The sequence below is a fragment of the Camelus dromedarius genome, chromosome 34 (genome assembly GCF_036321535.1).
Source record: "Camelus dromedarius isolate mCamDro1 chromosome 34, mCamDro1.pat, whole genome shotgun sequence".
NCBI classification, from domain to species: domain Eukaryota; kingdom Metazoa; phylum Chordata; class Mammalia; order Artiodactyla; family Camelidae; genus Camelus; species Camelus dromedarius.
The window spans coordinates 10,691,316-10,717,150 of NC_087469.1; the positions used below are offsets into that span (position 1 = coordinate 10,691,316).

At 49.2% G+C, this 25,835-nt stretch overlaps 1 protein-coding gene across 1 annotated transcript in view; it reads left to right on the forward strand.

The window, feature by feature from the left end:
* POU2F3 (POU class 2 homeobox 3) overlaps positions 1 to 24,844 on the forward strand; it is a 69,070-nt gene extending 44,226 nt beyond the window's left edge. The window contains exons 4-13 of the mRNA XM_064482151.1: positions 5,351 to 5,455; positions 6,647 to 6,749; positions 9,006 to 9,088; positions 11,447 to 11,629; positions 12,063 to 12,204; positions 13,860 to 13,996; positions 15,523 to 15,684; positions 20,805 to 20,871; positions 21,989 to 22,124; positions 23,070 to 24,844. Coding sequence (XP_064338221.1) covers positions 5,351 to 5,455; positions 6,647 to 6,749; positions 9,006 to 9,088; positions 11,447 to 11,629; positions 12,063 to 12,204; positions 13,860 to 13,996; positions 15,523 to 15,684; positions 20,805 to 20,871; positions 21,989 to 22,124; positions 23,070 to 23,109 — 1,158 coding nt within the window. The 3' untranslated portion in view covers positions 23,110 to 24,844. The remainder of the gene's footprint in view (positions 1 to 5,350; positions 5,456 to 6,646; positions 6,750 to 9,005; positions 9,089 to 11,446; positions 11,630 to 12,062; positions 12,205 to 13,859; positions 13,997 to 15,522; positions 15,685 to 20,804; positions 20,872 to 21,988; positions 22,125 to 23,069) is intronic.
* The last annotated feature ends 991 nt before the right edge of the window (positions 24,845 to 25,835 follow it).

Below are 25,835 nucleotides of genomic sequence, written 5' to 3' on the forward strand. Positions count from 1 at the left end.
ACATTATACATTTCTGAAGTAGATTCCAGCTAGTCTACTTTTGTGGAGGAATAATCTAGGCCTTGAGAGGTGAGTGAAGTAACTAAATATTAGATCATGCAGGTCTTCAGAGGCAGGGATGGAGCCAGAAGTCAGGTCTCCTGGTTGATTCTGAGCCTTGTGCTTATTTCCTGGATGTCTTATTTCTCCCCACATGTCTTTGCTCTGAAAAAGCTTGCAAAGTCCTCCCAGGATAGGCAGTCTGGAGGTGTGCAGGAGAATCCAGAGTGATGGCAACTAGCATCCACACACCAGAGGATTCCCAAGAATAGCCCCTGGCAAACAGTTTGCAGAGTTTGGTTCAGAGACCATACTCAGCCTTTCTCCCCCCAGCGCACCCCCACCTCCTGCCACTCCACTTACTGGGGGGGCAGAACAGCCACCTATGTGAGCAAATCAACAGTAATCTGCTCCTTCCCAGCCAAAGAACCAGAGAGGGCAGCTCTGTGCTCTTGTCTACCAGGCAGACGACCAGGGGAACAGGGTCAAAAAAGAGAGCTGCCATCCATCCAGCTCACCACTGGAAGCAGATGCCACTGGCGTCTCTAGACGACTGCAGAGCGGTACAATGGTTAAAACTGTTTAAGCCCTGGGCACCATAAGACACCTGTGAGGATGTGTCCGCAAAGACAACACAGCCCCTTCCTTGAGTCTTTAAACTCGAATTCGCAGACCTATACGCCAGAGGGAGAGGAAAAGTTTTATGGGCTTAAAATGATGGGGTTTTCTCAGACCTGTGTCAGCACTAGCAATGTTGCGTCCTGAGAACTGAAGACAAAGTATTAAATAACATCCCTGATAAGCTTGTTGCATTTCCAGAGAAGGTGCAAGCAGGAAAAACAAGGATGTCTCTTTGGAAAGCTTTTGGGGAAGGAGCAACTCAGCATGGCCCCAGAGACCCATGTGTCCTGGCTTCCATCACTCCTTTGTCTAGAAGGTTGATGCTGTCGGGGAGAAGGTCCCCGTGCGTGTGGACAAAGGTGCGTCTAGGCTGGTCTGTGTAGGTCTGACTACAGACCAGGGACTGGACGAGGCCATCTCCCCAGCTACATCCCAGAGACATCCAAAGATATATCAAGAGCCATGGAGAAAGGAGAGACCCCAAGCGGAAATATAGCCAGTATCTCTTAAGGGACTCTCAGCCTTACTCACCTGAGATGAGTTACTTGCCTGCCTCATTCCACTGCTTGGAATATATTTTTAGGATCTTTTCATGAGCAATATGTTTGCCAACCCTTTATAAATCAGTTACAAAACAGAAACTCTTCTTCACTGCTAAAGAGAAGTATAGAAGTGGGGGAGAAAGAAAAAAAAAATCTTGCCTGTAATTGAAGGCAGGTTGGGAGATGTTCATGCTTTGAAATTCTCCTTCTTGTGAAATGTTTATGAAACACTTTCCACAAACGAGTTATGCAACTGGAACTACAGCTTTGATCATTTTCCTCGCCAGCGATACATTCATTAGTGTTGGGCTGTCTTCCCCCCTGAGAGAGGGCCATTTGAAATGTCGTGGGGAGGGGGCTAAGGCTGAGTACCCCAGCCCCCCATGCCCCATCACGTGACCCCAGATGGTTAATAAGGAGGTCCAAGTGGGTGTCTGGGCTGGAACATCGCCTTTTCCGTCACCTGTGGTCTGTTCTCTCTCCCATCCCTGGGGTGTTTGTAGTATTATTTTGTAGAAAGAGCACCCAGGGACAGAGGGCCGTCCCCTTGTCGGGCTTTTGCTCGTGTCTTGTTACGTAACTTCACACCTATCTCTGAAGCACTCCTGGCCTCAGTGAGATGTGAAGATAAACACTTGTCCCCACACCTCCTGGCTGGGAGGTGAAGCCAAGGTGGGAGTGTATGAAAGGTTTCCAGTTCCTCAGAAGGGGCTCTCTCTTCCCAGAAGGAGGCAGTTGCTTTATAAAGTAGGTGATGTCAGGGAGTTCGCTGGGATTAGAGAAGATAATCACCCTTGATACCTTTTTACCTTCCTGGTCACTGCCCAAGACTCAGTGTAACACCTTTGCACAGGCAGTGGGTGGAAACGATCCTAAGCTGAAGAATCATGTCTAATAGATGGGCAGGATAATGGACAGCTGTGACCGGGCAGAGCCCTCTGGGGCAGCCCATGACCCCAGGGGTTAGTCCATCTCAAACAGGGCCTGGAGGAAAATTCCACTTGCATGAGAAGAAGCACCAAAGGGACCTGGGAGACACTCTTCACGATTCCAGGCAGGCTGTGGGTTTGGTTGGGTTTTCACAAGTACGGGGGAAATTGGGTTTTCATCCAATTTGCCTCCGGTTCTCACATTAGAAGTCAGTGGGATCCAACAGAACACTCTCTATCTCTCATCTTCCCCATCCACAGCCAACACCCAGTTGCCTGGAAAGGCTCCAATCTTTTCCATTCGACAGCTGTGAAAGAGATTTTTTCGGATTTGGAAGGGACTTTATTTCTTAATTTCTTAGCTGCTTAGCCCCTGAACTCTCAGAGAATTGTCGAAGTGTCCCGGAGGCAGGAAGAGTTCCTGATGCGTCTTCTTCCCTTCCCAGTCCAGCTCTGCTCTTTCGGAGCCCCACCGACCGAAGCAGAGATGTCAGAACTTGTCACAGAAAAAGTCGTCTGCTTTATTGCCTTTCAGATTTGTTTGCTTAGGGGCGTCTTCTTCTCCTGGGGTTACCGTCAGCAGCTCACAGCCGAGGGGTGAGGAATTACAGAGTAAGAGGTCGATAAAGCAAAAGACTCCAAAGAGTAACGCACAGAGTGGTCCGAACACGCCAGGCTAACACCCGGGGGAACCTGGGGGCTATCAGGCACTTCATTTTCAGAAACGGAGGTCTGCAGTGCCCCTGAAAGGCTTCGGAGGGCAATTGATCCGAGAAGCAGATGAAAGCGTGAGTTTTCTTTTATGATGGCTCTGGTTTCTGAAATTAAGTGTTGCAGGAAGACCTGGCACAGATTCTAACAGATAGCACTCAGGTTGGAGGCAAAGCACATGTTTTCCAGCTCCGTCATAGCTGCACCTCCTTATCTCCCCATTGCGCATAATGAGTCTATAAAGGAACCCTGCCACTTGCCTCCTAGCTGGAGCTGAGCCAGGCTGCCTGCGGTGGTTCCACCAGCGTGCTTCAGCTCCAGTTTTCCGTGTTCTCTCTCTGTCCCCCTTCCTCCATCCTGCCTCACCTGTCCCTGGTCAGGGATGAGGGATGCCCCGGGGGCAGGAGGGGGCTACAGAGCGGAAATGTGGGGAAGGGAGGCTGGACAAAGAGGCTCTCTGCCTGAGTGAGATCTCCTCCCAGAGCAAACCTTCAGCTTGGTGGTGGTTTGAAATAAGTAGTTTATCATCTATTTCTAGCTTTTTAAAACCTGCTAACAAATGTTCCCCCGGAATCTAGGATGTGAAAACTCTAATTTCTGGGGGAAGAACTAGGACACCAGAGCTTCTTATCTGGAGATGCCAAGAGTGGGTGGAAGAGCTGAAGGGCACTGGGGGTAGAGATGGGGCACTGGAGATCAGTCCTGGGTGGCAATACCTTTCAAGTTTTCAGAATGTCTAACTCTCTGCCCCTCACCATGCTACCCCCATCACCCTCCCTTCCTCCAGAATTGTCTACTTAGGTGAGAGAAGAGAGGAGTGATTTGTAAAGATTGTCCCTAAAAGAAGTGTCCTCTTCCCAGTTTTGGTGCCACCAGGACTTCCTGGTGCTGTTTAGATCTGCCTTATCTAAGAACTCCGCAGCAACCTGGACTAGCCAAGTCTGCCCAATGCACTATGGAGCTGGAATTTATAATTCCACTTTAGGGTTGAAAGGGAGAGAAATCATGCAGCATCATGTAACAGCTGGGGAAACCAAGTCTCATAGAGATAAAATGATTGCTCAAGGTTACATCACAATTTAGAGTCAGAGTTAGGACTGGAAACGAGTTCTAGCTCCCTGTTCACTGTTTTTCTCACTGGATCCTTGTGTATTTCCCCACCAGAGGATGGGGAGATGGACTGTATTTGTGTGTTTTACTCAAGTAACACGCGTGGGTACAAGGCATTTAGGACATTTGCTCCCTCCTCTTTCTCTGTCACTCGACAGAATCTTCCTAACTCCCCAAGAGAACACTTTCTTTAGTTACGCAAAGAACCATTTTTCCACAGTGATTAAGCATTTGTAGTGCTGTTAGTCAGAACTTTTAACTGGGTTAGACTAACGCAGACAGGAGTAATTCTAGGATGTCATATAGACCAAGAAAATGGTTTAAACCAGGGTCCCTATGGCCATGAGTTTCCATCAGAGGGCTCCCCACTGGTTTTTAATAAGGTGTGGTCTAGATCCCATGCTTCCTGCCATATTATAGGAATTCAAAGTCACTTGCATAGTCCCTACTCCCCCCTCCCCCACAATGGACTTCCTGAAAAGCTGCAGGAGGGTTGTTGTTCTCAGGGTGGGAGGAGGGGTGGGCACAAGTAATGCTTCCTGCCCTGCCCTTGGACACCTGCAAAACCCACAGGTGGGTGGCTGGTGCTGTCACTGGAGGGTGGTAGAAGCTGGAGAGAGTTTAGAAACCACCACAGGCCCCTCAGGCTGCAGTTACAGCAGTGACTGTGGAGAAGACACGTCCCCGCCTGTAGGAAGATAGGCGAGGACTGTCACCCAAGCCACACGGGCAAAGAGGCCAGCTGCAAAGGCAGCTCAGCACCCAGAGGACAGAGAAGTGAGGAAAACAAGGAAGATGGAGGTGAAGCTGGTTCCCAGACTTTGGGATTTCGTGGTCCAGGAAAATTAAAACAAAACAAAACAAAACAAAAACAGAATATAAGAGAGATTGGTAAAGGGTTGACAATTTTATTTTTACTTTGTGAGCTGGGGAGTTTTGAAAATATCATTTAAGATCACCATCATTTTATAAAAGAAATTCTAACACACCACTGCCCCCCCACACACAAGAAAAAAAGACCATCACCTCAGAATTTCAAAGAAATGTTTAAAGTCACTACAATATCCTTATCTTTTTGGATTTCAATGAGGAAGAGCATAGACTGCGCTATGTACCAGCACAGGCCCAGGAATGGTGTTCGGGAACTAGGGATCCAGGTGGAGTCCCCATCTTGAAGATGGTTGCTCCAGAGCACCTCTCACCTCTGTCTCTCGCAAGCTGCCCTGGCCCGAAGGGCACCGCAGGCAGGGAAGTCAAGCTGCAGCCCAGCAGGCACGGAGCTAGTTCTTCTACACCCTGGGCTTGTCACTCATTCCCGCCTCGGTCCTCCCCGAGTTTCCGTCCCTGTCTGCCTGGGATGACTCAGAACTAATGCTCTCCTCCTGCCTCCGTTCACAGATTAAAACTGAGGACCTCAGTGACTCCCTGCAGCAGACCCTTTCTCATCGGCCATGCCACCTGAGTCAAGGACCTGCCATGATGCCTGGGAACCAAATGTCTGGGGTAAATGCCATCCCGCGTCAGGGAGCCCCACTAGTCTCAGTGGGCCAGTGAGTTTAGGTCAAGCCTCCTGCAAAATGCTTGACTCTAGACCTAGGTCTCAGTGACTCCACATTGGGCTAAAGAATCCCCTGCAGGGACTGTGAAAAAGAGACTCAGAGTCCTGCGGTGGGGGTTACAGAATCATCCTCTACCTCTCTGGGAGAAAAAGGAGCCAGTCGTGCCAAAATGATGGCGCTAGCAGCTCACAGGCTGGCGTATTCCAGCCACGTACAGGGGAGCCCCGTGATGACTGCTCCGCTGCAGTTACAGCGTTTCTGTCCTCAGTGAGCCCACTCTCCTGCCCCAAGGTTTTGCCAAACTAGAACGGAGTGCTGGGGGGGGGAATAAAGAGGCACCCGGAACAGTAACAACAGATGTCTGAGGGCCGGTGTCCACGCAGAGAGCCCTTTTCTTGGTCTGGATTCCCCGGGCAAGAAAGAGCCTTCTCTGGAATGCATTATTTCTTCACTTCTTTGTTCACCGAGGGTTTACCAAGCCTTTTCTTTGTGTACAGCCCTGTGGGGTCCCAGAACCCTGGGAATCTAGATCACAGAGGATTCCCAGGTCCCTCAAGTATTGAGAGTGATATTACCCTTTGGGGGACTAGTGGTAGGAACCCAGGGGAAATGGACTTTCTGTTTAACCAGATTGGTTTTATTAAAAACCAGTAACTTGCCCCTTCTTCCAGGAAAGGTTCAGGCCCAGGAAATGGCTAGGACATGGCTTTTAGCATAATCAAGTGACATGAGCTTTTTTTTAATTGGGCAATTAAGATTGCATGTCATTTCTAGGGTAAACCTCTAAGAGATGGGTAATATTCAGTCTGTGCCCTTGGGGCATTTACAGACTAGTTGGGAGACAGGACTGACACACACGAATGCTAAATATCAAGGCAAGGTTTAAGTGACAACAGGTTGCAAGGCACGCTTGGCTGAGTGCAGGAGCAGTAACACCACCAGCATTCATGCGGCAGCTACTGTGTGCCAGGGGTACCCAGGGATACCCAGAGGCTCAGGGCAAGGTCCCTGCAGCAAACTCTCAGAGTCCGGAGCTCCATGGGACAGATGGGCAGCGGGCAGATGGAGCTTCAATTCCCGGCTTGTAAATTCTGTGATGTACGTATTTCCCCCTTCCCTGCCCCTCTCTGGACAGGACGTGCCTTCCCTCCATCCACTCCAGCAGCTCGTGCTGGTTCCGGGACACCTCCAGTCTGTTTCCCAGTTCCTGCTATCTCAGACCCAACCTGGGCAGCAAGGTAAGAACCCTGGGGCTTTCCAGCTAGACCGAGTGCAGAAAAGTGTTGCCCTGCATGCTGGGACCCAAGTGTGGGGCGTGGGTGAGTGGCTCACCCTCTGGTATTATGAGCAGCTTGTCCACCTCAGGGCCCAGGGGCAGGACCTGGTCCTGCCCCTGCGGGCTGAGCCTCCTCTGCTTCCCTCTCCCATCTTCCTCAAAGCCATTATCAGTTGAGACAGAAGGTGCTGCCAGGGAGGCAGGGCCTGGGGCAGAACAAGGAAGGAGAGGCTCCTTGGGAAATGTAGTCCAGAGAAGTCCCAGTTCCTTGGAAACCTTCCCGGGACGAGAATGCGGATTCAGACTTTTAACCTGGGGAAGCTTGCCTGGAATTCTACTTGGGTAGAGTGGCAGTGCCACCCACAGGCCGTGGAGAGGGTTTTCAGGTTTTCTTTAGCGGGGACGTTACTACCGGAGAAGATCTCCTCAGCCAAGAGCAGATTACAATACTCATAACAAGAGCTAACATTTCTTGAGCGTGATATGCCGGGAGCTCTTCTGAGTGATTTTCCTGACATCTTTCAAAATAACCTTGCGTAGTAGGTGGTCACATTATGTCTCCAGTGACCTACTAGAAAGTTCCGTGACTGTCAAAAACCCACATTCTCAGCGCCTGGGTTCACCTAGAAGCGCTGCCTCTCCACCAACTCGGGCTGAAAATGATGCGGGAAATAGAAGCCTCTCACCATCATACACATCCCAAGTAGACACTTCGGAAATCCAGAATCTAAATAAAAGGCAGCTCTGCCTTCTGTCCTTCGCACCTGCCCAAATTATAGTTATCCGTAGCTTCCAAGGCACCCTGGAGTGTTATGATGATGATGAATGAGAACATATGTGAACCTTTAAGCATCTACGTTAGCTACACAATATATAGCATATTCCTGGGGTGAGAAAGGGAAGATAACAGTTCATTCTGTTTCTTTTTAAAAAGTTGGTGATGTGAAAATGGCCCAGGCATATAACTGATGAGGTCAGTGTATGACACACGGGGGAGAAAAACAGTTTAATGTTTGGAATCAGAAAAACTCATTGGCTAAGAAAAAAAAAAGTCACATACTGGCTGGGTGTCTTTGGAAAACTTATCTAATCTCTCTGAGGTTTTCTCCCTAAAAATGGAATTATTGTGAAATTCTACCTCACAAGGTTACCGAGGGTTATTGGAAATCATGCATGCGAAGGGCTTTTGTCCATTTCAAAATGCAGTGCGAACGTTCAATTACTATTAGTGCTGAAGCCTCTGACTCCCGGTACAGGGCTCCTGACAGAGCTTTCTTGCCTATGTACTTTAATGAGGAAAAATTAAGCCTTGGCTGTTTTAGACTGAGGAGCATGACAGCATCAGTAGGGGCTGCACATCAGTGACCCAGAACAGCTTAGGGACAACAGAGACCCCGGGGTGCTGCTCTGTGCCACGTGGTTGGGGTGACCTGCCCCCTTGTCTGCTCTGGTAGTGTGATGGCCCCATTCCTGCAGTGACAGGGAGAATTCCTGGCTGTGGCTCTTCCCAGAGCGGGGCCACTGTCACGACCACCAACCAGGCAGAGCCCTTCAAGGGCAGTTTTCCTGGAGAGGGATGGAGAAAGCGGTCCTGAGGCAGCGCAACAAGCAAATATAGTCCATACCACCAGCTCGAGTTTCCAGAGACTTGGCCCCCGCTCCTCCCTTCTCTCTCCACCCTTCCTCCCAAGTGTAAAATGTCCGGGTTCTGCCAGAGCCCCCAGCACCTGTCCACTGCCCTTTGGAGCTGAATGGCACCATCTCCTTGATCTGATCTCCCTGAAGATTTGGCAAGGCCTTTGTAGCCATCCCAGCTACTTCTGCAGGCAAAACGGAAACCCTCAGCTCCAGCTTGAATTCTTAGGAGTCACCCCATATCTCCTTCCCTCTTGGATTTCTTCAGCCCCAGTTATCAGATCCCAGAGCAAGCTGCCCTGACCCTCCTCAGTCTTTGCACCACTCCAGGCAGGCGGGCAAGCGGAAGGACTGGTCTGGGGACCGGTGTTTACACCTGTTTGTCTCAGTGTCTGTTTCACCTCCACCTCTGTGTGGCAATCCTGCCAGTGCCCGTGGGGGCCTCTCTACAGGGCTCGAAGTGGGTTGGAGGGACCTGATTGGGGGGGGGGGGCAGGTATCGTGGCTCCAAAGCTCTAGAGCATGTCTTTCAGCTGGCCTGGATTTTATTTGTTTGTTCCTTTGTTCCTCCCCTTTCACCCAGGTCTGCAGCCAAATCTTCTCCCCTTTCCACAGCAGCAAAACTCGCTCCTCCTCCCGCAGACTGGGCCTGGCTTGACGTCCCAGGTAAACACCCATGTTCTTCCTGTCTCCTCTAGGAATGTCTCCGCTCTTGATGGAGTTAAGCTCCTTGGTTTCTCCCGCCTCCTTGGTTTCTTCCCACCTTCTCAGTGGTGGGCCTACTGCTCTGGGAGGAGGGGATAGCAGAGGATTATCCCTGTTGGCACATGGGGAAATTCAAACACAGCCAGGGGAAATGACTGACCCAGTACCAGCGGTGGAGCCAGAATTAGAACCCAGAGATTCCAGCTCCTGGGCTAGCCTGCTCTGTAATGCAGGCACTCTGAGTATTCCAGCCCTGATCAGACCCTAGCATCACTCTTCTTAGAACCAGGGGTCAGCCAACTTTCCAGGGATGCCATGGTGACCACCAGCCCTGCCCAGGTGCTCTCAAGCCCTAAGTTGGAGACCACCGTCCAATAGGCCTGCTGTCCCAAGAACTCAAAGCCAGGGTCTCTCTGGGCCTCTCTCAAGAACCACTCTTCTAGACTGCCTTCTGCAGGGACACATGTGCAGGTCAGGAGGACTGAGGTCTGCAAGAGGGCCATTAGCAGAGTTTTGCAGAGCCCCAGGGTGCCACACAGCACCTGTTTGCCAATTAGAAAAAAAGGCACCTCTTCTTCTGGCCAGACGTGGCCTCTTGCCAGAGACTGTGGCTTGACCAGAGCAGCAGGAGCTGTATTGTAGCTGCTGCCCCTCCCCTCATCTCGGTGCCCTCCATGCAGTTAATAACCTGCATCGCTGCATGAGCTGGCTCTGCAGAAACGGATGTGTAGGAGAGCTGGGAATGACTACAGGCATCCAAATGTCCCTTCTCTGTGCTAAGATCCCCACGGACCACCAAGGACCCTGGCTTTACAGGGCTAGAGAGGCCACTGAAGGCGTCTGGAAAAGGGGAGGGTGCCATCTAGTGGCTGTTAGAAATGGGGACGCCAGAGTCCTGAGCTCCTGGACTTCCTCCTGACTGCTCTCCTCAGAGTCTCATCCTCATAGACTGAGACCTGGAAGAGATCTTAGAGCTGAAGATCAACTCTCGCGTCTTATAACATGAGAGCCCGGGCAAGGCTAGAAGCAGAGAGACTGTTCAGAAGGGTATTGAGATCATTGTGGGCAGCAGTAAAGGGACTGGCTTAGGGTTGTGGCAATGAGGATAGGTAGGAGGGGGTGACTGAGGGATGTTTGGGGAGGTTAACTCAATGCAGTGTGCCACCTGATTGAATGTGAAGTGGGGAGGGAGAATGGCTAGCAAAGAATCCAATAAATATTTGTCAGACACAAGAGCAAAAGGATTCGTGAAAGGAAGCCTCAGAGAGGACGGAGGCTTTGTCCTAAGGGGCTGGTCTGTGCTACCCACTCCCCACCAAACAGGATCAAATCCTAATGGTTTCAACTCCTTCTGTTCTAAAAGACCTTCCACTGGGGAAAAAGAGTCTCTAACTCCTCCCTGGTCATCATGAGGCTGCCTGTCTGAATGGTAACCCTGAGTATCTTGGAAGAGGGGAATAAAGTTAACCCCAGGCTAGGAAAAGAGAAAACTGGGAAGGAGAGAGGAGGTGGACTTAGGTCACATTATCCACCTGAGCAGCGGCCCCTGCACCAGACACAGTGTCCATTAGGACCCCAAGCCTGGGTTCCATTCCTTCTTTGTGGACGAGCTGGAGTTACTCCTGACCCCAAATGGGCACAACGGGGATCCTAGGTGGAAGGGTCTGTTTCCCTATGAAAATAAACTAAAGAAAGACTATCTCCTGACAACCACAAATGAGATCAAGGTGAGCTTAGGTAGCACTGGAATAGCTTTGATTATTGAAAAAAGACAAAATGCTCACATGAAGGAAAACGACGGTTTAGAAAGTAAAGTGGCAGTCACAGAGTCTGGAATTTTATGGAAATTCTATGAATGTAGTGAGCCTCAGATGTCATCTGCTATCTTCAGTTAATGCCCGTTGAACACCTCAGCTACTTTGCTTTGTGGAAAAGAACAGACAAGACAAACAACCTTTTCCTCATCCCATTCTGGAATTTGTTTTGGGGATCTTTGTAAACAAGCCTGCTAGCTCCTTTTATGGTGGAAAACGAAAGGAGGAAGTTACCTGCTCAGAGTCAAACAGTGAGTCATAGACTAAAACCCAGAGAGGCCACCACCTCCCTGTCCCACACTCCTACTGTTTCTACCCTAGCTGTTCTAGCTATTGTCTAGTCCCTTCATAGAAAATCCAATTTCCACTTCCACACCATTGAAATAATAGGAACCCAATGTATCCAATCTGTCATCCTCTAAGTGGGCCTATTGGTACAAAATATCAGAAATTGCCATTTGATCTGTTGACTGTTTGTGGATTTCCCTGGTGTGTCCCTTCTCAGGCAGTTGGGCGCCCTGGGCTGCCAGGATCCTCTTTAGAACCCCATCTGGAAGCGTCCCAGCATCTCCCAGTGCCCAAGCACCTCCCCAGCTCTGGAGGGGCGGATGAGCCCAGCGACCTGGAGGAGCTGGAGAAGTTTGCCAAGACCTTCAAGCAGCGGCGCATTAAGCTGGGCTTCACACAGGTCTGGTTTGGGGCCAGGAGATGGAAGAGATCAGGTTGAGTGAGTAGAGACTGGGAATCCCAAGTGTAAGTTTCAAGAGTAAGCTAAGATTGACTGTGTTTGGGGCAAGCTCATCGTGTTCCTGTGGTCCCTGAGGATAAGGTACAGTTGCCATTGGTAGGGAGACCAGGGACACTGCTGGCAGAGAGGAGAGGAATGAGAACCAGGCGAGGCGCTAGGCACATGGGCACACTCAGAGCCCATGCAGAGTCCAGGGAGAGAAAGAAACCAATGCTCCATCTTAGAGAGAAAAAACCAGGACGGGAGCCAGGGTGATGGTCAGGTGCTCAAAGGATCGCTGGGTGTGTGATAGATGCTAGGGTGGTGGGGGATGTGGACAAAGAAGAGAAGGAGCCTGCCTCTCAAGTTCCTCCCTCTCCACCCCTACACGCAGGGGGACGTGGGGCTGGCGATGGGAAAGCTCTATGGCAATGACTTCAGCCAGACGACCATCTCAAGATTTGAGGCCCTCAATCTGAGCTTCAAGAACATGTGCAAGCTGAAGCCACTGCTGGAGAAGTGGCTGAATGATGCAGGTGGGCCTCAGCGACACAAGGGTGGAGGGTCTGCAGGGAAGGGGCTGGTGACCTGTCTGTGTTGGGGCTTTAGGCTGTCAACACATAACCCCCTTTCTTCTCCTCCTGAGACTGGAACCCACTGAGAATAAGACACAGGAGACAAGCAAGTGGAGACGAGAATATCAGCTCCACTACTGATAACACCATGGAGGACATGGCTTTATGCCGTGGCCATGAAGACCTTCCCCTTTCCGTAGCTTACGCCAGACCCACCCAGCCCAGACCTTTGGACAGCTCGCCAGAGACAAGGTTGGGTCTGCAAAGCAAACCCGAGTACCCAGGTAGCTGTCTAGACTAGATCTAGGTAAAGGGGATAGGAAAGTGGGTTCTCTAGGGTCTCCTGGCCGGAAGGAGCAGTCACAGGCACAACACGAGGTCTTTATCTGGCTAATTCTTGAGGACGTTTTCAGAGGGCAGGGAATTACTGTGAGCTAGGCTGGCTGGAAGGGCTTACAGCACGAGTGGGGTCTGCAGGAGGATTCAGTCAGGAGTGGTGGCCTGGCCAGGAGGTCAAGGGGCAAAGCCAAGGGCAAAACATTTGGAATAATGAGTGAAGGAGTTTGGTGTCATGGAAAAGCACGGAACAGGCTTTCTCAGCCACGGTGTTCTCCGTGTCCTGGGCCAGACGATGCTTTGTTGAAGGTGGAGGGCCTATGACTTGCAGGATTTTAGCAGCATCCTCGGTCTCTACCCACTTAATGCTGGTAGTACTTGTCCCCTGTTGAGACATGCAAAAATGTCTCCAGATACTGCCAAATGTCCCCTGGAGGAGTGGTGGGAGTACAGAATCGCCCCTGGTGGAGAACCACTGGTCTAGGTGGAGAGGGAGGGAGCAGAGCCAGGGCCAGGGCTGGGCTCTAGTCAGGAGATACAAGTGGGTTAGTGGTTACTGTGGAGAAGGAGGGAAGAGGGGGCGGGCAGTCAAGGGTGTGTCTCTCTGGGAAGTCCCTCCATGTAGAAACACGGGAGGGGAGAGGAAGCTCCCCTCAGCCGACTGTCCCTTAGGCAGCTTTTACTGGAGCGCTGAAGTGAAAAGTATGATCAGAGAGTCTTCGAGTCTTTGGGAAAGGACATTTCAGATCATTTCTAGTGCGGTCCCCTATCTGTGCCTGAATCCTTCCTGAGGGTCATCCCTGCCTATCCATCTGACAGTGTCAGCTCCGACACTAACATGGAAAAGGAAGTGGCTTCTACACCAACATTTGGCCCCCAAGTGTCATCGCTTTTAGCTCAGAACACCAGTTCCCCTTTTCCTCGTTACTCACATCCAGGCATACTTGTAAAAGACAGACTCATGAGTGTTGCTTGTAGGAGCTCTGCCTGCACCCCCTCACACCCACACATGCCGCTGATGTCTGGGTGTCCCTGAACCATGACCGCAAACACTGGAGGCACTGCTGTGGGAGGCGTGGAGGACCTTTGCCCAGAGCAACGAGGAGAAGCAGGATTCCTGGTCTGTCCTGGCTCCCCTGCGGCGGGGAGGGGGCTGGTCCTGACAACGCCACTGCAGAGCCCACTGGGAAGGGCCATTGGACCTCAGGTCCGACAAGGCAGAGCCTGAGCCGGTTGCCTTCCCTTCTCTGAGCCTCCCCTGCTCTCTCACCTCCCCGCAGAATCCTCTCCGTCAGACCCCTCGGTGAGCACCCCCAGCTCTTACCCCACCCTCAGTGAAGTGTTTGGGAGGAAGAGGAAGAAGCGGACCAGCATCGAGACCAACATCCGCCTGACTCTGGAGAAAAGATTTCAAGATGTGAGTGGCTCCTTTGGGTGGGAGCGGGTGGGCCGACTTGCACAGGTGGGTGAGCAGGTGCACACAGGCCCCTTGGCACCATACACCTGCCCTGGGAAAGGGTAGAAAGCAGAGACCCATTCCCTCTCTAGGCGCCCAGGTGTCTGAGTGAAAGGCTGGGTTCCAGCAATTTCCTCCCCCTCTGACCCTTCTTGCCCTGACATCTATTTGGGGCCCATTGTCCCTCCCGCAGGGAGATTTAAAGAATAGGGTATAGAGTCCCAGAAGAGAGCGTATCTCTGTGTCCAGCTGAGATAAAGGGAGCAAACCCAGGACATTGTATGTAAGTTCTTTTTTTTTTTTTTTTTTTTTTTTTGCATTGTTTTGTGCTTTTCAAACTGTAAATGTAACAAATGCTCATTGCAAACAATTTGGAAAACACAGGCAAGTAGGAAAAACGTCCACCGTCAAATGCCATCTAAATATGTACCTTCTATTCCTTCTTCTATGCACATCTAAATACTTGTGATCATATTACATATGTACATTTTTTTTGAACTTGCAGCAAAAGCATATTCTTGAGTCAGGATGCGGAAGCTAAGAAGACCAGCTATGTGCCCCTTGGGAGCTGGGGGAGAGATGAGAGATAAACAGGTGTGGTCTGAGCAGCTTCTAATCAGGATCCCTTAGGTACCAGCCTCCAGAGCTTCCATCCGCACCACAGAGATCCCAAAGGATGGGCTGGTGGCCTAGTTCCCCTTGCAGGCCCCAGGCCTCCAGGACAATCTGCCCCTCTAGCAGATCGTCCAGTGCCTCTGACTCAGGATTTGATAGCTCCATCCTGCTGGCAGGATGACAAGAGCTGGCTTTTCCTTCCAATTAAGTCTCTTAGAGCAGCAAGAGTAAGGGAGGGTGTAGAAGGGAGAGAAAGGGGCTAAGATCACAGACTGGGTTGGGGTGGGAAGGGTCAAAACAAGGGAGTGATGAATATATATTTGAATAGTATATATAGGTATATATATATGTATCTCCCCTCTGTAGTCCTGATGGGTCCCCTTGTTTTAACTTTATCATTTCCCATTTTGATATAGACAGGAAGAAATGACATGAGAAAAGGTTGTCAGGTGATGAGGAAAGAACAGGGCAGAGCATGGGATCTGGGGAGTCTGCCTGCCCCACATCACTCAGCACTGGGCTCCTCTTCTCAGAACTTCTGGAGGAGTGGGAGAAAAGCCTCTCCTCTGTGTCAGGGCCTGTGCGTTGCAGTTGACACACATTTTCTCATTTAATATTCTCAGTAATCCCTATATGGTTGGCATTATTACTCTCCTTTCATAGACGTTAAGACTGAGGCTCAGAGAGGTTCAGAAAGTTTCCCAAGGCCACAGAAGAAGTGCTAAAGACAGCACTCCATCCTAGGTCAAATTCTAAAGCTTTCCATCCATCTGTCGTTCTGTCCTGCTTCCTTGGGTCATCTGTCCCCCACCAGCAATTCTTGATCCTGTTTCCTCCTCCTCCTGACGACTCTACCCCTTCGCTTTCTGTAGAACCCCAAGCCCAGCTCAGAGGAGATCTCCATGATTGCAGAGCAGTTGTCCATGGAGAAGGAGGTGGTGAGGGTCTGGTTCTGCAACCGACGCCAAAAGGAGAAGCGAATCAACTGCCCGGTGGCCACGCCCATCAAATCACCCATGTACAGTTCCCGGCTGGTGAGTGGCCAGAAGCCAAGCTGCCTGCCAAGCACCGGGGGAGATAAAGCCTGGAGGGCAAAGAGTTTTCCCATCTATGTGTAGGTTTGGTGATGTGTCTGTTCAGACCTTTTGCCCATTTTTTTCTTTTTCTTTTTTTTAATTGAAGTATAGTTAATTTACAATTTTGTGTTAGTTTCAGGTGTACAGCAAAGTGATTCAGGGAGATGCTCTTTTAATAGAGGGGTGAGAGAAGACCTCTCAAATAAGGTGACATTTGAGCAAAGTTCTAAATATTTCAAGGGAATGAAATATCTGGGGGAAAGAGTGTTCCAGGTAGAGGGACCAGGCAACAAGAGGTTTGACGTACAGCAAGGAAACCAGTGTAGCCAGGGCAGAGCAAGGAAGGAGGCAAGAAGTGGGAGAGTAAGTCAGAGAAAACAGGGAGCCATTCACCAAGGTCTTGGTGGCCATTGAAAGGACCTCGTCTTTTAGTCTGAGTGAAATAAGAAACTGCTGGAGGTTTCTGGCAGAGAAGCCTGAGCTGGCTGACATGGGCTGCTGTATGGAGAATAATCAGTGTAGAGGCAGGTTATCAGCTGCGAGAATGACAGTAATCAGGCTGAGAGTGGTAGCCACTTGGGCTAAGGTGGTAGCCTTGGTGGATGAGGAGAAGTGGTTTGATTCTGAATGTATTTCAACCATGGAGCCTACAAGATGTGCCGTTAGCTCAGATAAGGAGTATGAGAAATGAGGCCAAGATGACTTCAAGTGTTCTAACCTCAGCAACTGGTTGGAAGGGGCTGCCATTTTTTGAGATGATGAAATCTGCAGGAGGAACAGGTTTGAGGGGGGAAAATATACTAAGAACTTGGAGCTGGTCATATTAAGTTAGACTTACCTCCTAGGCATCCAAGAGGAAGCGTCACGTAGACAGTTGTATCTGTCATTCTGGCGTCCAGGGGAGAAGTCAGGGCTGGGAATAACTTGAAGTTCAGGCAGACTGGGAAGTCTGGAGTGCAGGAGGTATCCTCTCCATCCAGGGGAGAGGTCTGCCAGGAAGGTGGGCATGAGAAGTTTCTTCTCCATTGCTGGGGATGGTGATGGTTGAAGGTCAGTGGAGTTAGGGATAGTGGTGTGTCCTCGTGTATTTTAGCACTTAAGGATGGGTGAAATTCAGCCTTGTCTTGGGTGGGGCATACTTATTTCATAAAACTATGCTATTGTTTGTTCCTTCACCAAACATTCATTGGCCATCCACAACATATTGGTCTTTGTGCCGAGTCCTGGGGAGGCAAGAAGTAATATTTGTCCCCTGTCCCAGAGGATCTTACTGCCTAGCAGAGGAGACAGACAAATAAACAAATGATAAACAACATGATGATTGCTCTAGAACTTAGGAGTAGCAGCTAACAACACCTTGGGAGGTGGTGGTTATGGAAGGCTTCCCCGAGGAGATAATTAATACCTGAGCTGAGTCTAAAAAGACAAGGAGTGAAGAGGCAAATAATTGGGGGGGGGGGGGTGGTTCCCACAAAGGGGCAGCAGGAGAACAGCAGTGTGGAGCAGGGAGAACAGGGCACATTCATGGAACTGCAGGTGCTTCCATGTGGAGGAATGTTGAAAGGCAAGGCTGGATAGTTCAGCAAGGGCCAGACCAAAGGGATTGTGTGCAGTGCTAAGGAGCGTGAAGGCGTGGGGAGTCGCTGAAGGATTTGAAGCAGGGCATTGGCACTGTCAGACTTGCTTTTTAGAATGATCACTCCAACTGCAGTTATAAAGGGTGATTTGAGAGGCACAAGATTTGGTTTCAGGGAGATGTGACTGCATTTATCCAGCAGAGACATGAAGAGGGGTGAAGCAAACCCATTTGGTAAGAATGAGGGGGATGAGAGAGAGGAGATAATTAGACAGTAGAATTCTTAGGTCTCAGTGAACTGAAAATTGGGTTGGGGCAGGGAGAGCGATAAAGGAAAGGGAATACTCTGGGATGACTCAGCATTCAGGCTGGGCTGATTGAGTAGGTGGTGGTACCATTGATGGATCAATCAGACAGGGGGAGGGCCTCATTGAGGAGTAGGAAAAAGTGATGACTTCAGTTCTTTGCATCATTATAATATACAGGGAGGCCTGTGGGATTTCCCTAGGCACTTGGAATAATGGGTCTGGAGGTCAGGAAGGAAGGCCAGGATAGAGACGGATTGGGGAGTCATATGCATGAAGGATCCTAAATAAGGAGGAGCTCACCTATGGAGTTTGTACAGAGGAAGCAAAGAGGAAAGTCTAGATCTCAACCCTGGGAACACCAGCATTTGAGGGATGGGCAAAGGAAGAGGACCAAGGGAAGAAACTGAGAAGGAGGAACCAGAGATGGCAAGAGATTGCAGTGAAGTAAGTGTGAGGGTTGAAGCATATATGAGGAGCCCTGCCAGAGTGCTGTGGGAACACAGATGAAAGACACCAAATCAGAATGGGGTGTGGGAGGGTTGACCCCCTAATTTGTGTTGGGAACAGATTAGGAGTTACCAAAAAGAACAGCATAGCAGGCAGAAGGAACAGTCTGTGAGAGGCATGGAATTACAAAACAACATGATGCATTGGGAGAATCACAAGCATTTTGGTCCAGCTGGAGCTAAGGGTTTAGGACTAGGACAGAGAGGCTGATGAGAGCTAGCTCATGGTGGGCCCTGGGTGCTAATTACCCTGAAAGCTATGAGGAACCATTGAAAATTTGTAGCTGGGGCAACGTGATAGTCATTCCTTTCTTAAATCTTTATTGAACATCCACTGTTTGGCACTGGGACACGGTGGTGCACAGGATCCTTGTGATCCCTGCTTTCAGTCCAGTGAAGGAAACAGACATTAAACAAATGCAATTTGTGATGAAGCCTGCAGAGAAGATGTATGGGTATTTGAGGGACCTAACCTAGTCCAGGGTGTCAGGGGCTTCTCTGAGGAAGGGTGCTGTAACTGACAGCAGAAGAAAGAGTAGACATGGATGGGGGGAAAGTCTGAGTTGGTGGGTGGGGGAGAGAGAGTTGGGAAGAATATTCTATGCAGAGGAAACAGTGTGTAGAAAGGCCCTGCAGTTGGGATGGGTGGGAGAGGAAGCCCAGAGGGCTGGAATGGGACGGGGGAAGTTACAGTGTGTGAATGAAGAGGCTGGACTGGGATTGGTAGGCGGGGGCTGGATCATGTAGGGCGTTGTAGGCCACATTAAGGAAACTGAACTATGTCATAAGAGAGTTGGAATCTTTAAAGATGAGGCTTTGTTTAGAATAGATGCGAGTTAGGTTATCAGTTTGGTTCAGTCCCAACCCAGGACGCCAACATCCTGGAGGAAAGTGGTGGGAGGCACGGAGGAGCCATGAAAGTGTGTCATTCGTTCTCATCATACATTCAACACATGTGTACTGAGCACCTGCAAAGTTCCAGACACTGTAGTAGACACTGAGGACACCACAGTGGACCACACGGGCATCACTCTGTCCTGATGAAATCTACAGCCTAGTTGGGGAGAAAGACGCTAAATAAATAATCACATTAATACTTGAGACGTCCTGAAGGAAAGGCTAGTGAAAATGTTCTGATCCTGCCTTCTCCATCTCACTGGGGCAGTCTCTTTGGGACTAGGACATAGTTTTTTCTGACCAGTGTGGACAGAATGCTACCATTTATATAAAACATTTAAAGGGAGGGGAACCGTATCTGCGTCTGCTTATGTATAGATAGCCTGTCTCTAGAAGGAAACAGAAGAAGCTGGTGACAGTGACTAAATATTTATTTTAAAACAACAACAGATTTCTTGGGGTGTGGCAGCCGGGAGGGGTGGAGTAGAAGAGGGAGGGAGATTATTGATAACATCTCCTACCATGCTGCCCCGCACCTGTCTCCACCCTTCGTGGGCCCCCAGCCTACTGAGGAAGCTCCTTGTAAATGGGCAGGTAATGAAAGCAGCAGAACCATTGCTGATGAATTAGGAAATGAGTACATGCTGCATCCTGTCGGGATGGGATGTTCCAGGCTGGGGAGGGAAGGTGTAGCCGATCACAGCTCCCTGAGCAGGACTTCCTTTCAATGTCCTTTGAAAAAGTGGATCTGAGTGTCCCAGGTCAGGATGAGGAGAATGGGGAGGTGGGTGGGTGCGGGAAATATGCAGAGTTCAGCTCAAATGAAGAAGTAAACAGCTTCTAGAGCCACGCAGGGGTTGACAGCTTCCTGCAGGAAGGAAGGGAACTGGTATTTAACAAGCCTGGCGCTCTTTGCCAGGCACTGAGTTGGAAGCTTTGTGGACGTTATCTCATTAAATCTTAATTAAAAGAAAATATGAAGGAGGTATTACTGCTATTTTACGGATGAGAAAACCCAGTCTCAGCAGGGTTAGGTCACTTGTCCAAGTCACACAGATAGTGGTGGAGCCAGGCCTCACCCCCACATCTGCTGGGCCCCAGTGTCCATTCTTTCCATTACATCTTGTTCCCGGTTGTGCTAGGATAGTAATACTGAGGGACAGATTCCTGAACCATGTGGGAGGCTAAACTAAATTATCTTAGGCCCCTTCCAAACTCAGGGTCGATGATGCTGTGAGGTTTCCAGGGCAAGAAGAAAAGCTTCAGAGACCGAAGTTCATCTCCTCCAGTTACCTCTGGAGAGGGGAGGGTCCACTCATGCATCGGGATGGGAATCCTGAACCAGGGTGATGAGGGTTGGCTCCCTGCTGCCCTGAGCAAGAGCAGGAGTCTTTTAAGGGGGGGGACTGGAAAATAGGCAAGCAACCAGCAGTGTCAGCCGCAGCAGGGCCCTGGAGGCACGCTCCTCTCATCGCCAGGGCACTCGAGCAAGGCAGCTTCCACCTGGCCGTGCCGGAGAGACCTTGCCAGGGGACACACAGTGAGGAGGGCAGGGCCTGGTGTCAGCAGCAGGGAGCTGTGGGAGCAGGGCAAGGCTGGAGCTGGATGCTGTATGTGGTCCAGAGGCCTGCCTATGAAACAGGGCACGGAGTGTAGGTTTGGGGGTAGGAAGTCATCCAGGAAGCTGAGCCCTGGTCTCTGCAGAGTCTGGGGCCCAGCATCCTGGGAGAAGCACCAGAGATTGGAGAAGAAGGCGGAAGCAGATATTTACAAGCTTCTGTTGCCTTTCAGGTGTCTCCCTCTGGGTCTCTGGGCCCCCTCTCTGTCCCTCCCGTCCACAGCACCATGCCTGGAACAGGTAAGCTCTAAAAAGGAGGTTTCTGAATAATATCAGAATTCTTTTAAATAATGGAATATGAGAACTGAAGGGTACCTACCTAAGTCAGCATTCCCAAAATGGATTTCAAAGGATATTAAAATCTGTGCTAAGAGAAAAAGGCTTCCATGATCAACTCAGTTTGGGAAATGCCAAGTAAGCAAAGTTTGAACAAGCGTTTGTTTTTGTTTTGTTTTAATTGCCACACTTCTCAGCCCTCAAATGCATTATACATACAAATGAGCTGTGTGGAAGGAAAGGTCTTCCAGACTAAGTTTTTACAGCACTCTATTTTTCCAAAAAGTACCTACAGCATTTCAAAGGACTGGATAGGGTGACTGTATGTCTGGGTTCGCCCAGGACAGTCCCAGTGTCTGCCTCTTGTCCTGACATAATTGTCAATACCACTGTCTTCCACCTTTCAAAGCACCCTAGCTTGGATGGTGAAATGTATGTCACCTTACCCACGGAACGCTGTTTGGGAAACCCAAATACAGGCGTTCAGTTTAATCCAAAGCTGCCATATTACAGAGGTCAAAAAGGAGTTTCAGAGAAGTGAAGCAAGTTGCCACAGGCCACAGAGCTGCTGAGTGAACGGCCTGGGACTCCCCACTCCTGGTTGTGCTCTTTCTGGAAGACCATGTACTTGGAGATGGGAACACCAGAGAGGCTGGCAAAACCTAACTGTGCTCTCAGCTTCTCTTTTTCTCCCTGTGCACTTTTCTTTCTCTCCTCCTCTTTTCCGTTCCGAGGCTTCTTGTTCTTTTTCTCACCCTGCCTCTTGGTCTGGGGTTGCATATGCCCAGCCCAGGGTGTGTCCTGGAGTAGGATGATTTTGGCATCTGTCCTTCCTGCATTTGGCAAGTTTTGGACTTGCAGAACCAGCCATGCCACTCTCCAGGGCCTGGGCTGAGGAGAACATTTATGAGGAGGGCCCCCCTCTGGGGCTGGGTGCTGATGCTAATATGGTAGGAGGTGGGCAGATGGTGGGGGGTGGGGAGAGGATGAGACCCCTTGGGGGAGACATGCCCGAATGTCACGAGGTCCCAGGACCCAGCCTCATTGTTTCCCCCTTGTTTTTGCCGCTCCTGGTTCTCAGTAACGTCATCCTGTTCCCCTGGGAACAACAGCAGGCCTTCGTCTCCTGGCGCAGGACTCCACGCCAGCAGCCCCACTGCATCTCAAAATAACTCCAAAGCAGCCATGAACTCCTCCTCCAGTTTTAACTCTTCAGGGTAAGGTGGAGGGGAGAACACAATGACACCCCAGCAGGCCCGAGGGGCATTGAGAAGCTGCGTCTGCGTCAATATCTTGGGAAAGAAAGCTTGTCCCAGGGTTGGAAAAGGGGACTGGGGTGGCAGGGAAGGGACAGGGTGCAGAGCCAGACTGGACTCTATCCCTAGGGAGTGGGATTTAAAAGAGAAGCTGCAGCCAGTGAGCAGTTCTGGCAAGGAACTGATGTCAACAAAGCCAAAATTTCCATCCTCACTGGGAGGGTGGAAATTTCCAAACACTCCTGTTAGAAAGAGCCAGGTCCTTCACTGGGTTTAGGAGAACTCCCCTCCATGCCGGTTCTCCTATTCTCAGGGTGATCCACTGTGAGCCCGAGCTTCCAGCATGACTGACACCCTGAGAGAGGGAAGGGGTGCTCCCACCTGGGGTCCAATGGGAAAAGCAGCCTCTGGAGCCTTGATTTACAAACCAAAGAATCTACTCTAAAAAGTGTTTGCAGTGCGGATGCCTTGAGAGAGTCTTCCCCCATTCAGAACAAAACAGAGATTTGAAAGTTAGGTGGTTGGTTAAAGACCTGAACTTGTTAGAAATGAATCCGCTTGTTCAAACCCAGACCATTCAGCTAGGCAGTCTGCTCTTCTGGGCCAGTTACTGCACAGCTTCTCAACCTCCTCATCAAAAAAAGAGAGAAAGCCATATAATGTACATTTTTAATAATTGTTTTGAGATATAATTTACATTCCACAAAATTGACCATTTTAAAGTGTACAAGTCAGTGCATTTTGGTATTTCACAAGGTTGTGCAACTGTCACCATCGTCTCATTCCGGAACATTTTCATCACCCCAGAAAGAAACCCTAGACATACCTGCTAACACTCACTGCCCTTTCCCATCCTCCCTCATCGCTAGAAGCTGTCCGACTGACTTGTTTCTTTCTTCCGTCTAGATCTTGGTACCGATGGAATCATCCCACCTACCTCCACTGAGACCAAAAAGTCTCTCCTATTCCGCCTGGCCCTGTATTCCCCACTGGAAGGAAGGGAGTCATGCCTTCTCTGTACGGACAGATTGCTTTCAGGAGATGGAAGAGAATCCCCACTATCAATGAGCCCAAACTCTCGCCTTCTTCAGGAACAAGAGCCTTTGGGGATCCAAACTGTGACTGAACCCTTTGGGGATCCTGTGCTCTTTCTTGAAACGCACGCCCCTCCAAGGAGTTTACCATTTTTACCTTCCTTGCCTGTGCCCTTATCGTCTAATCCTTACTATTTCAGACGGCTTCACTGCGGCAGTGGTCCTTCAGAGAAAGGACCTCTCGCCACTGTTCACCAGTGCATCTTCAGCTCATTCTGGGCACAGCCATTTGCCTAGTGCCAAACTACCAGAGGGGAGATAATGGTTTGGACTCTGAACTTAGTCACGATCTTTGAACTGATTCTGGACTCTGTGAAAAGATTTAAATCTGATGTCTCCACCAAAGCCTTGGTGTTTTTCTCTGTTTAGTGGTTTTCTGACTGAATCTTCATTTCACTCCATTTTCTCTTTAGCCCCGCCCCCTTTCCTAGAACCAACTCTATTGGTGATTGCGTTCTCCAAGTTCCCGCCTCTTTGCAGAAGGCTGAGCCTTCCTCAGTCCTCTGGGCACATTCCTCTGCTCCATCTGCCCCAGAGTTTAGGAACAAAACTTGTCCCTTCTCTCCTTCCTTGTGTTTCTCCTTCTCTTGTCCTCTCTCCCTTCTCCTCGTGCAGAAGGAAGAACACAAAAGCAAACAGACAACGATTATGCTGGCAAAATTCCTATGGATAGCCCTTTCCTGTTTTTGTATTATGTTCTTCTCTCCTTAATGTGGAATTTTCCAGCAAAATGTTCAACTCAGGTGTGAATTTTGAAAACGTCTCTGTAATATTTTATCTTCTTTAACAAAAAAGAAAGGAAAAAATACCAAAGTGTGAAATACCGTGCTAGCTTCCACGGGAGTTCCCACACGGGCTGGGAATCCTTGTTGACTTCTGCGGGAACAGTTTCTCTTGAGTCTCCTTCTTTGTGGGCCAGTGTGTAGACATGTAACATGAAGCCATTCCAGAAATGGTAACTTTTTTTTAAGACTGCATATCCAAGAAAATGTTGAGATTCAAAGGAATCTCTCTGTTCCTAAATAAATTTGTATAGTGATTATATAAAGTATTTCACTATTGATAAGAAGAGGTTTAGATTATTCTGTGTCTTTTGTTGTCGTGGGGAGGGGGGATGTGAGTGTATATGATGAAACGGGGTGGAGAAAATGTTTCATTGATGGATTAAGTCTATTACTCCCCAAATCAATGCTAAAGATGACATAGATTAATGCAGGGCTCTAAAGAGTTCAGGGTTTCTACTCTTTTTGACAGGACAACTTGGAGGACAGAGTAAGCAAGAGGTGGGTTTCCTCATTTTGTAAGTGGGAGAATGGTAAATGTTTAAGGTCAAGTCATTCAGAGACTTAAGAGATGGAGGCTGAGGCTAATACCTATCTCAGACATCCTGAAGGTCAATTGTTCATTACTCACAATGGAAAGCGATACATATTTAAGAAAAGGGGTAATTCAAAAATCAAACATATTTGGCTTCAGATTGCTCTGTGGCTTTTGATGAGGGGGTTGAGGAGCAAGGAAGCTATCCTTGTGGTTTCTCTTGGGCTAATAAAAATTTAACTAGTTACCATTCTTGAGGCAAACATTGACCTGTTGGGGATAAAAATGTAGTGACTGAATTGGGGGGGGGCCCTCTAAATTTGGCATTAAATATTTGTTGCAAATAATAATATCCAAGGGGTAAATCTATGCCTAAAGAACCAAGAGTTAACTGTTTCTGATGCTTGGATGGGGCTCACGTTAAGAATAATATTTCATGTCATGAAGTGGGAGGAAGCCTATTGGTAGTGGTTACTTTCTCAAGAAAAGATCTACTTGAAAGGGCTTTGTGGCAGAGACAACAAGAGGAGCCTTCAACAATAATTTAACGTATAAAGAAACTACTCTGCCACCCATGAGGCCATCTGTGCATATCCGTGAGCACACACACACGTGTGTGTGCACCGTTCCTCGTATGCTAATGGGCATCAGAGCTGACACATTTCTGCAGCAGTCCTGGCGACCTTGACATCTTGTTCAGGTGGGTGCTGAAAGCTGATGTCCTGCATTGTCCGTGATGCTGTTTTTCATCCATTTGACCCTTTAAAAAATATTTTATTTTTTAAGAGCAGTTTTGGGTTTACAACAAAATTAAGAGGAAGCTACAGAGATTTCCCAGATACCTCCTGCCCCTATACATTCCTTGCCTTCCCCATTACCAATATCACCCACAAGAAAGTAATTTTTTTTTTTTTTACCAAGAATGAACCTACACTGACACATCACAGTTCCCCCAAGTCCATAGTTTACCTTACAGTTCACTCTTGGTGGCGTACATTCTACGGGTTTGGACAAATTATAATGATGTCTATTCATCATTATAGTATCATACAGAGTATTTTCACTGCCCTGACAATAATCTCTACCTATTCATCTCTATCCCTGCTACACCTTTTCAACCACTGATATTATTCTTGTTTTACTGTCTCCATAGTGTTGCATTTTCCAGAATGTCACATGCTGAAATCATATAGCATATAACCTTTCCAGATTGGCTTAATTCACTCAGTAATAAGCACTTCATATCTTTTCATGACTTGAT